Source organism: Pundamilia nyererei, unplaced genomic scaffold (genome assembly GCF_000239375.1).
Source record: "Pundamilia nyererei isolate P.nyererei 1_Seehausen unplaced genomic scaffold, PunNye1.0 scaffold00089, whole genome shotgun sequence".
NCBI classification, from domain to species: Eukaryota; Metazoa; Chordata; class Actinopteri; order Cichliformes; family Cichlidae; genus Pundamilia; species Pundamilia nyererei.
Window position 1 is genome coordinate 1,183,598 of NW_005187490.1, and position 11,711 is coordinate 1,195,308.

At 40.2% G+C, this 11,711-nt stretch overlaps 1 protein-coding gene across 2 annotated transcripts in view; it reads right to left on the reverse strand.

Moving 5' to 3' along the window:
- Positions 1–11,711, reverse strand: part of kiaa1549la (KIAA1549-like a) — a 116,956-nt gene that overhangs the window by 61,185 nt on the left and 44,060 nt on the right. For both annotated transcript variants that reach the window (XM_013912428.1, XM_013912427.1), the window contains exons 3-7: positions 8,899–9,711; positions 8,162–8,277; positions 4,339–4,561; positions 1,191–1,324; positions 129–297 (exon numbers count right to left, since the gene is read on the reverse strand). In XM_013912428.1, the coding sequence (XP_013767882.1) occupies positions 129–297; positions 1,191–1,324; positions 4,339–4,561; positions 8,162–8,277; positions 8,899–9,711 (1,455 nt within the window). The remainder of the gene's footprint in view (positions 1–128; positions 298–1,190; positions 1,325–4,338; positions 4,562–8,161; positions 8,278–8,898; positions 9,712–11,711) is intronic.

Below are 11,711 nucleotides of genomic sequence, written 5' to 3' on the forward strand. Positions count from 1 at the left end.
CTGTATGGCTATCTTACAATGAATAATCGATTACTGTGTGTCAGTATGTATGTACAGCACTTTAGCTGTAAGTGCAAAAAATAACTAAATGGATAAAAGTGTATTGAGTGTATTATGGATGCACTTACGCTCAGCGATGACCAGCGGTGGGTAGAACAGAAAGTACCCCACCAGCTCAGCAGTGAGCTGGTTAAGAAGACTGCTGGAAATTGTCCCGTTAAGTATTGAATCCTGATTTTTCACCACATACACCAGAGTGACTGAGGGGGAGTCAGGCTCCTGGGAGACACTCTGGATCTGAGGATAAACACACAAGCACAAAATACATTTTATTTTTATTTGAATCCGCCTGTCAAATATGGTACACTATGTGCCCCATAGTCATTCTAATATTTGTCATATTAGAATGACTTCAATACTTTATAGCGGGCACACAAACAGCCAGCTACGGCTGCATGTATAATTCAAATATTTCTGCTGAAATATCTAAGCGTATCATGCCAAATGTCAAAAATCCACATAAAGAATGCATACCAGAGCTTCAGACACAGTATTACACTTTGAGTGAGCACAATATAATAAGACCTAGGTGGTGCTGTGAACCTTATGTGAATGAGTCACCGTAAACGAGTGGATGGCAATACAAGGTACGAGGGATTCCCATCACATTCCTCCATGAGTGTTAATATTTCAGAGGATAAATTATGAATGGAGCCTATATATCTGTCTCTTCATGCTGAGACCTACTTCTGATTGTGATGGTGTGTGCATGTGCAGTATATCCTGCATTCATGAGGGTACATTGACAGATGGAGAGAAAGAGACAGGAAATAAGAAAGAGGAAAGAAGAGCTTCAAAAAATAAAAATAAAACAGCATTGCACACAAATGAGCTTTGATTGTGCCTCCAGTTGTTTAACAAAACAGCTATTTTCTTCTTTATTTTTTTAAATTGCTGCAAAACTGTCTGACCTTTTATACCAGGCAATTACCACAGAAAACACAAGAAACACACGCCTGAAATAAGGTATTCTGACTAGTTATAGAGTGGATACAATCAAGAAAGCTTGTTTTCTGGTAAGTGACGAGAATTTGACTTTATTATTCATGTAAACCTTCTCAGCATGCAGCATGCAAATACTGCTTATTTGTCCGTCTGTTTTTTCTAATAAAAAACGCCCCACACAGCACCTCAACAGTGAGTGTGTTGTAGGTCTCCAACACTTTGTCCTGAGCTTCATCAAAGGCGTTCTCCAGCCTCTGCTCCAACATCTGAACAAAACTGCAGGAGTAGATGTTGTCTGTCGGGCCAACAAACCTCAACACTGGAAAACAAACCATAAAAAACAACAACATTATTTATAGACTGCAGTTTTAAAAACCTACAAAGTTTGACAATGTTCCCTTTTTTTTTTTTCGTGAACCGGTGGTAAGATGCTTTAAAATTTTTCACTTTATGGGCAGTTAGCTCAGCAGGATGAGACAGAGAAATGGCTCGGGAGCCTGGGAGCCTCTTCCAGTGCAGATAGCTTTTTTACTCCTCTATCAATCAAGTGTATTTCATTTTGCTCTCGTCATTAAAAGGATAAAATAAACCAATTATTGAACAAAAACTCTTTAGTTTGAAAGTCAGACACATTCATATTTATTATAACTGATTTATGGGTGGCAACCTTGTGTCCAGTGCCTCTAATGCCATACTCTGGTGATTTCTTTAGCAGAAACCTACGTATTCAGGTACCAGCTCCAAAATCTGGCTCTTCAGATAACAGACTTTCATTTAGAGTTTAATCTGTTGTCATGGCAATGTTGTAGCTACAAATTGAATTACTGCACCACAAGAATCATGGAAAGAGAAATAATTTAAAAACTCTTCAGCAATCCACTTCATCACGCTGCATCTAGAATCTGTATCTGGGGCTGTGGTTTAGGCATTAGTGCCCTATATAAATGTCGGTGTGATCAATAAACCTAAGCAGTGAGACACAGAAAGAGGATTATCGTCACTATCTAGAATTAGAACAACTGAAAATAGTATTTCTATGTTAGCGTCACACAGTCCTGCACCGAGGAGGCACAGGGTAAGCAATATTGAGTCTATCAGATTACAGCAGATGTTATTAATGTTGTCGCCCTCTGTTCTCGCCTTGCACTCTTGTCTTTCTTTGCTGTTTTAAAAAAAAATAAAGCTCTGTAGCGACTGGGATAGGAGAGGTGGAAAAATATTCTGACCTAAATTCAAATGCTGTGATGCTTATGAGTGCGGGCTACATCTCTCAAAAAAAGAAAAAAAACACTACATCATTCACTGGTGTCTTAGCCTGCAACACTGTGCAGGCGCAAACACTGCTGACCCAGTTGGTAATCTTATGTAAATGGATCTGTGGCTGCTAAATTGGCATATACTATACATTTATGGATTAAAGCTGTACAACACAGAAATGGCTTTTAATTTCTGCTTCAAGTGCCTACTCCACATCCAGGAGTAGATACAACAAACACAGCAAACATCACTACAAGTGCTAAAGTGTGGGAATTGGCAGAGAGCTGTAGTTGTTTTTACAGAAAACGTGAAAGCCAAAAAATAGATGTTCTCAGTCGCTTAAAGCCACTATGTAGGGTTCATGAACATACACTAAATACACTAAATAGTCATAAAGGTTTTCATAAAGACACTCATCATTGCATATAAAAGAAATCATATCTTAAATGAATAATTCTTACAAAGCTGGCCAGTTTGCCCATTTACAGTCATGAAATACAGAACAAGTAGCTTTAACTGAAACTGTGTGTCTGATGAGACTGCTGAGAAAATGTTTTACATCTAATTAGTTGCTAATGCAAAAGTGTACATTAGATAAACAGCAGTCAAAGTTGTAATTAACACTAAAAACATTTTTAAAGCAAAACCATATTGGGAGCTTGTTTCCAAAGATTTTTGCACATTTTTGCAAATAATTTTATTAATTAGAAAGGAACAAAAAGATGTCGCATACATACCAAAAAATGTATGCACAGATAAAAATGCACAGAGATTTGTATAAAATGTACAGAGATATGTATCACTGTACACAAAGCTTAGGAAAAAACTGCAATAACATGATTGGTATTTTTTAGTTTCTACGGCAGGGGGATGGATTAAACCACTATTTTACATGGAAAAATGCCTTCTCTGCCCATTAACAACTACCATCTTCAGCCCGTGAAACAATATTACCTCAGCGAAATGAAGAGAATTTCAGAGGTGATCATTATTCTTATCCTCCCCGTTATTAATATGTTTCTTTTTCATGAATGCAAGTTTAAGAAAAGGATTAATTATAGACAGTAAATTGTCTTTCCTTCTTTTCTTGGGAGAAATAAATCTCTCTCTTATTAGCTTCTCTTCATTAGTTCCATAAAACCGGAGCTGAATTTAAAATGCTTCTTGATGATCGGGCCCCATCATTTCTTAAAGACCTCATAATATCACGTCATCCCAATAGAGCACTTTGCTCTCTTACTTGTGATTCTTGGGGTTTCCAGTGGAACCAGCTCCCAGTTTGGATTCGGGAGACAGACACTCCTTCTGCTTATAAAATGAGGCTACAAAGCTTATAGTTAGGCTGGATTCAGTGACCCTGTACAGTTCCTTAATTATCCTCGGGTTGCTGGGATACTTTCCACGATGCACTGAGAGTTCTTCTTCACCACTTTTGCCATATGCTTGCTAATAAGAAATCATCTGACTGTGGAGGGTCTTAACTTTACAACATAAAGTGGCTAAAGGTGCCTGCTGTTATGCAGTGCTGCTATATAAATACAACTGAACTGAAATTAATAATATAATTAGTGATACCAATACAAAAGTACCAAATTCTACAGATTTAAAAAGTACAATACTTATTTTTTAAGGAAATCTAATCTGTGCATGTATATTTTAACTAACAATTCAATAATTGCATTCATTGTCCTACTTTTGCTCCCATGAGGTTTCGATGTGTGTCTGGGTGGGCATGCTGAAATGTGTTTTTTTAAGAGGCTTACCAGGCTGTCTAAATGAATGGAGCAATTTGCCTTTGCTCTGCAGTCGTGGAAGTTTGTATGGGATTTAGGGTATCAGAGAAGAGTAAAGGAGAGCAGACATGTAATCAAAATTTTCTAATTTTGACTCAGCTCTACTCTTCCTCTGTGTCCTCCTCCCTGCGTTCTCTCTCCCTCCCTTTCTCTACACATCTTTAACTTCTGCTATCCTCTCATACTCCACCTCCATCGCCAGATCCTAATCAAGCTGGTGCTGTGAGAGCCGCTTGAGTAAAACTGCTCCATCATATCTCATTTTTTTGTTTGCTTTCATCACCTGTTTTCAGCTGCAGGTGAATATTTGGAGCAGGCACCCAGGTTGCCACGGGAACCAGAACAGCCTTAACCAATGGCGTGTGCTGCCTGATGTCCGACAGCAGCTTGTCAAAACCGTAAACATTCAGGGCTCTGACAACCATGGCAGAAATGTAGACAGTTTTCCCGTTGGTCACGTAGTATCCCAGCGTCACGTTGTGGGGGCTGCAGTCATCGTGTTCCACCTGTGACAGGGATGCAGAGGAGAACAATACAGGTTGGAGTTTGTTTTTTAAACTACATTTATATCTGTATTTCAAGGCAGACTGTCTTTAAAGCATTGTTTACCTAGTGGATTTGTGTCCTCATTTTAAAGCACACACACTGCAAAGAACTGCAGAAACCATATCAGAGCAGAAATCAACTCTACCAGGTGACACAAGCTTAGAAAACTACACTGTACACCAAGCATCTTTGTCTGATCCATGTTGTTCTCAAGCGATGGGCTTCAAATATAAATGTATCAGACTATGAATACTTATAATCCTGGCATTTTTTTTAAGTCAAATCTGACTCAAGGGAATTTTATAGCTTGAGCCCTCACCAGTCATGAATCTGACGAACCGTGTCCCGGAAAAACACACACAGACAACAATCGGCGGTGAGTCAAGGCTTGTATTTCTGGAACTATACACCGCCCACTTTCCTCTACCTTTAACCACACTGAGCTGCTGTAGCTTGTGTTACTATGGCGTCTTCCTCTTTCTTCATCCTTCTTTTTCCTCTCCTCTTTTCCCTGGCTTCCCCGGCTAGTCCATTTCTCGAAAATAACACATCCTTCTTAGTGAAACTGTATCTCATTAACCTTCTCTCCTACTCTTATCCCCTCTACTTTCCATGCAAACAGAAACGAAAGAAAGTTCACACAGTTTTTCAAACTATAGCTACCTGCCATCTTTGTTTAAGCCCTTTTCTGTTTTAAGTTCTCGTCAAAGCTTTAGCCCCAGTTTCTTCTTTAGTTTTTAATTATACTCAGCGACACATTACTTTATTCCAGCACCCTACCTTTGGGTTTTGCATATCATTAGAAAACAAAAAAGAGCTTTTGAAGCTCTCATTTTAAGGGCTAAAATGAAGAAGAGTGGGAAAGTCAAAGTATTTCTTGCAGATATTATGTGCGGTTGCAGGAACAGACTGGTTGTCCTCATGTCCTCCCGTGTTACGGCTGGTTTCCTGGCTACAAGGAAAACAAGTGAAAGTCAACTCGATCCTGTGACGCAATCTTCTAACCATAAGCACTCTGTAACTGTCAGCTTGTTAGCTTGTATTCTTTGTTTTGCCCACCTATTTACTAAAGAAGCACACAAACTATTAATGACTCATTTATGGAGATTCCAGTACAGTAGCTGAAAAAGCAATTATGTTAAAAGACATGGTTCAATGACACAACATATTAAATGTAACCTGCAAGTTAATTTCATGCTGTTTGACAATCCCTGCCCACGCTGAAGCAATGTTTCGCCTGCGTATCACTGCTTTTAAAGATCTGTTTCCTTCCTCTTGTTGTTGCTATTGTCAAAGGACTGATCCTGACTGCCAAATAATAGCTTACGTTATCTGATGGATAGGATGAAAACTCAGGAGATTGAGGTTGTGTGTATGTGTTGCAGGAGGGTTAGATGAAAGTGGACTGCAGCTTTGAGATACTGAGTCACTCCAGCGTGAGCTCACAAACAACTGGATAAAAATAGAAAGAAAAAAAAAAGATGAAGACAGACAGACAGCAAGATGAAGGGAGGCAGGTGGACAGACAGAGCCGGGCAGGCCCAACAGGCGTACAAACAGACAAGTGAGACAGACAGGTTGGCAGAAAATCAATCGACTTAAACCCAGGGAACAATCAGATTGGAGGGAGACGGAGAAAGGGAGCAATATGAGAAATGTAAACACTGAGAAATATGCAAAGGAAACAAAAGTCAGAACAGAGACATGATACAGAAAAAAAAACAGCAGAATGGGAAAATTATGTGAATGAAAAAAACGTAATAGCTCATTCTTAATTTGTTTTACATTGTAGCGCATGTGAGAGCGAGAGACAGTACAAGGGTGCGTAATAACCTCTGAGTAAACTGCCTCGATATTCAGCAGGTCATAACAATTCAGACTCAACCACAGTCTGCATTAGTCACCTCTCTAGCACCCTTCATGTGAATCCTTATGAAGTGAATGAGGAGGAGCATGCGATGAAAAGTATTGTAAACTGATGACACACTCACATATAGAATATCTGAGCACACATGAAGAGCAAAAATCATGGCAAAACAGAAACACAACAAAAAGATTTGACTGCAGCATTGCAGCGTGGTCCTTTTAAATATAATTTATAGATCTACAAAATTTCTTCTGCAGTATTAAATGCACTAGAAGATTAATAATGTGTATGCAAAAAACTTGTATTAGCCTTAATAGCCATTTTATTTGCTTCTGACATATGTCTTCTAGCCACTTATCCATTGCTGCTGTGGTCTGATCTTTCTGATCTAATTAGCAATAATTAATTATTGTGAATTGCTCGAAATACAAATTATTAGTTGAGCATACTAGTGTTAGCTGCTAGCTTAGCACCCTCTGATCACTACTGGCTCCAAAAAAAGATGTTTGATGCTTCAAAATGTCCAGAAAACAACGCTAGATATGTCCATCTTTTATGTACAGTGTTTGGTAGTTATGGGCTGGTCAGCTGTGTTAGTATGAGGGGGCGGAGCTCTGAGCACAGATTCGTCATAGAGAGACATGATGTCATTGGAGCTTCCGTAGTTTGCCACACCACGACGATTCCCACAGTGAAACCCTTTACTTTGCTATCAGAGAACCAGGGATTACAGGAAGTAACCCAACATCATTGTTTTTATGATTTTTATTATGTTTTTGATCTTTACCAGTAATAATTTAACAAATGCGTTGCCATTATTGACCTTTTCTTTTAGACCCTTATTACACAAACAGATGTCTGTGGTTACAGTAATGGCAAAAAGGAAAAAAAGCGCAGCCTCTTCGGTCACCTTGAATGAAGCTGAACTAAACTTCAAGGGAGTTTGAGCTTTTAGGAGGGGGCTGAAAGCACACAGTTGGTTCTTTTCAGAGTCCCTTTAGGAAACAGCACGGCAGATCGTCCCCTTCCATCTCACCTTATCCTTCACTACATCCATTAATTTTGTCTGTGCTCTTTCTCTTCTCGTGTCTGGCAGGACACCCTTTCAACATCCTTTGCCCAGAATATCCACTTTCTCTCCTCTGCACACCTCCAAACGATCTCATCTCCAGTTTGAACTCCTGTCTTTTCGTTCATGCCACAGTCTCCGAAGCATACATCATAGCATGTATCACCAGCATCTTGTCAAGCTTCTCCTTCACTCTTCTGCTATCTTTATCACTGCTGACACTCATCTTCATCGACTCCGCCCTGACTCCACTCTCTTCTTCACTTCATATATTCATTGTAACGTCCATCTTCCTCTCATTCACACACATGTATTCTGTCTTGCTTCTAATGACTTTCACTCCTCTTCCTCTGCCACCTGATTCCTACTTTCACTGCAGATCATAATGTCATCTGCAAACATTATAGAGCTCTCTGTCCTCCTCTATCAACCTGTCCATTACCACTGCAGACAAGAGGGGGCTTGGAACAGATCCCTGATGTAATCCCACCCCACCTTGAACCAATTTCTCACTCCTTCCACATACCTCCCCACCGTGTTGCTACCCTCAGACATGTCATACATGAAAAACCAGTGAGCGGAGCTTATAGAAAAAGAAGAAGACGATGATGAAGAAACACTGACCTGTGCATAAACAGTGGAGTCATTCAGGGCTCTCTGCAAGGCATGACTCAGACCTTTGGAGAGGTGATGTTTCAGTATGAGGTCTAAGCGGTTCCTGCGCAGCTCAATAGATAACACTGTGAAGATGAAAAAATGTAATTAGTTCTCAATCACCGTGCACTATGTCTTCATATGTGCACATTTACATAATTTTTATGCTTTAATAAATCTATCAGCACTGCTTCTGCTGTAAACTTAAAGTATACTTACTTATATATCATGAACAAGCTCAAGTACTATTAAAAGCTTTAAAAAAAACCACAGCATCGCTGCTATGTGCAATCAAAGGCTCACTAATGTGTGATGTGTGGCTTTTTATATTTGTTAATGGGGAAAGGCTGTACTTACTTTTATCCAAGTTTTAATTAATTTGTGCACCTCTACTGACATGTTGGCCACATAATAGGCACTTTCTGCCTGACTCTCAAATGCGGCATTTTGTGTGCATTCATTATTACTTCATTATTTTTTCTGGAAGATAAGATGGTAAAGTCTGCCTGTACTTAACACTGAGTGTACTTTATGTAATTTAAAGGACATGCAGTACCTAGATTATTTTTATGAGAGCTCTCTGATGTCCTAGCCATTCATCTTACTAGCTTTACTTATTCTTCCTCATCTTTCACACAGTTTCTATAAATGTTAAGAAATTCATCATTATCTCATTATCGCTTACCGGTGATGTTTTGGTTTCTTACCTGTTCTAACCCAAAACTTTTCAGTAATGTTGCATGGCAGAGGACTTTCCTCTGCACTGGTACTAGATGGAGGAGGAGGTGGAGTAGTCTGGATGAACACAGTGGTAGCAGGCGCCTTTGTTGTTGTTGTGGTAGAAGTAGTAGTAGTGGGAGCTGTAGTAGTCGTGGTAGCCATGGTGGTAGTAGTAGTGGGCTCAGGGGTGGTAGTGGTAGTAGTTGTGGTGGTGGTGGTGCTGGTGGTAGTAGTCGGGGGAAGAGTAGTAGTAGAAGCAGTAGTCGGGGCAGGTGTGGTTGTTGTAGTGGTTGCAGGTTGAGTTGTTGTGGTAAGTCTGATGCTTGTTGTTTGCTGCGTAGTGGTTGCAGCACTGGTATTTGGCGATAACGTTGCATTGTTCCCAGTGGTTGCTGCCTGATTCATCATATCATCGGTGGTCACAGTAAGAGTGGTCGTTAAGGGTGTTGTTGTAGTTACTGTTGTCAGCTGAAGACTGTCATTGGTCACAGTGTCCTGGCTTGTGATGTGTGTAGCCATGCTGGATTCTGGTGGTGTTTGTGCTCTTGCAGTTGTGGGGAATGGTAAAGTTGAGCTGGTAGTGGGAGACAGAGGCATCTTTATGGTGGTGGTGGTTGTTGTGGTGGCCGGACGCCGTGAGGCGTTTCTGGTGCGCACAGGTGCGGTGGTGTTCCACTGGTGGGTGGAGAAAGGGCTGGTGACATTGGCAGGAAGTGTGACATCATGGTCACCCACTGTGGACAGGAGTGATTCGGGAACTGTAGGGAGATCCCAGGCCGGCAGGCTGCTCACTGAGTCCTCTGTAGGGCAGAAAACATGAAAATCAGTCATAATAAAGGATTTCCAGAGACTCTGAATATAAAAACTACTCAGCCTTTTTTCGGATTTAAATGGAGCACAGCATTAGTTCAGCTAGTTCATCTCAAACAGGGTACACAATTCAAGCTGCAACAATTACTACAGATCTGCAAGCCACTTTGTGACCCACCACTTCAGCACTTCCTTTCACGGTATTTCTAACTTAAATGAATGCTGTGTCTGACGTCAGTGATGCCTGCTTTGTTCTGTTTGGGGGTCTTGCTTTTTCCCACCCCCACTACAGTTTTCCCATGTGTGCACAGCAAAGGATGGAGAGGTCCATAAACAATGCCAGTGTGCTGCATACAGAAGTATCGCTCATCTGTTGATTATAGTGGTCCTGAATGAACCATACATCTTATATTAGGTCAAACATGAACTGCAGAAAGATAAGACACTTGAAAGTATTGGTGCTATTTTTGGTATTTTATATCATCTGCTGACCTACATACAGCGTATGCAATATACAACATAAGAGACTACAGGCTGATAGCAAACACTAATGCAGCTACACTTGTCTTTGACCTGAATCTGTAATATTTGACTCTTAAAAAGTGTAAACACAGTTTTAACCTACTCATACCACACCTATATGTATATATGCAAAGACCCCTGAGCAACCAAGTTTAGAGCAATGTCTCTTAAATCCTCATTAAAGCACTGCCATAGGGGTATTTAAACCTAAATAAAGTGATGCAAAGGAACCAGTTGCCTGATAATAGCAAACCAGCAAGAATCAGTTTTCACTTTTGTCATGAATGAAGAAGATGAGGAGGTTTTTGTCCAATTGAAAGCACTTAGATGGACTGCATGATAGTTTCAATTTTGAATGGGAAATAGAAATCCAATTATAAAATGTGAACCAGAGAGGCATTTTAATGAAAGGGGTTTGTTTAATCCATCTACATACTGATGCGAGACGCATATTGATGAGTGTAGAGGAAGCTAAAGTAAACAAGAGCCAGGCGATCAATGAACCTTCTCAGACCAAGCTGCGGATTCATTCTTATCAACACCTGACGACTTCAAATATTGTGCTTGTTATGTGACACAAAACTCTGAGCAACAGGATATTAGCTTTCTGCTCACTCGTTGATCAGAAGCTAAAATATATGTGAAGGATTTACCTTGCTGATGTCAGCGCTATAGATGATGATGGCATGACAGGAAGCAGGGGAGATACGAAGGTGATGAAATAGGACAGGACATGAAGGATGCTGATGATGATAAAGTTGCTGACAAAATAGTGAGGGCGATGATGGGATGATGAAGATGATGCGCCTAAGTGGCTGTGATGATAGCAATGCTGAAAATTACAATTTGATGAAAGTAGTTAAGAATGACGATTCATAAAAGATGACATCAAAGCCCATTTCGCTGTGTGAAAGTGTGCTGTAGGCTTAAAAAAAACAAAAGCTGAGCAAAATTAGCTGACTGTTTGCTATTCACTTATTATTGCCACAATAGGCCTCTGTGCAATGACGTAAGCAGAGTTAATGCATGCAATTATTCAATTAGGGGGAGCAATTAAATTCCACAGTCCCTGCAATCAGGTGATCACATTAAAGCAGTCTCTTTATGATTACTTTTCACGGGATGCCAAATACAATACTACATTGTTGTGCATGATCGTTCAGTGGCACATAATCCTCAGAGGAGTCTTGCTATTCAGAAAGGTGAGAAACTGCTGAGACAATTTGCAAGTCACACACACAGCTCCACACACGTTTAGCTCCAGTAGCTAAATGTTGGTGGGTGGTAGGGTTGCCAACCGTCCCTTAAAATACGGAATCGTCCCGTATTTCGAAACAAAAGTACACGTCCCGTATTGAGCTAAAAAGGGACGCACTTTGTCCCGTAATACAGTGAGAATCAAAAGTAGTCTATAAATGTTAATGGAATTAACGCTTTGTTTGAAAACATAATTCCCAGCCCCTCTCCT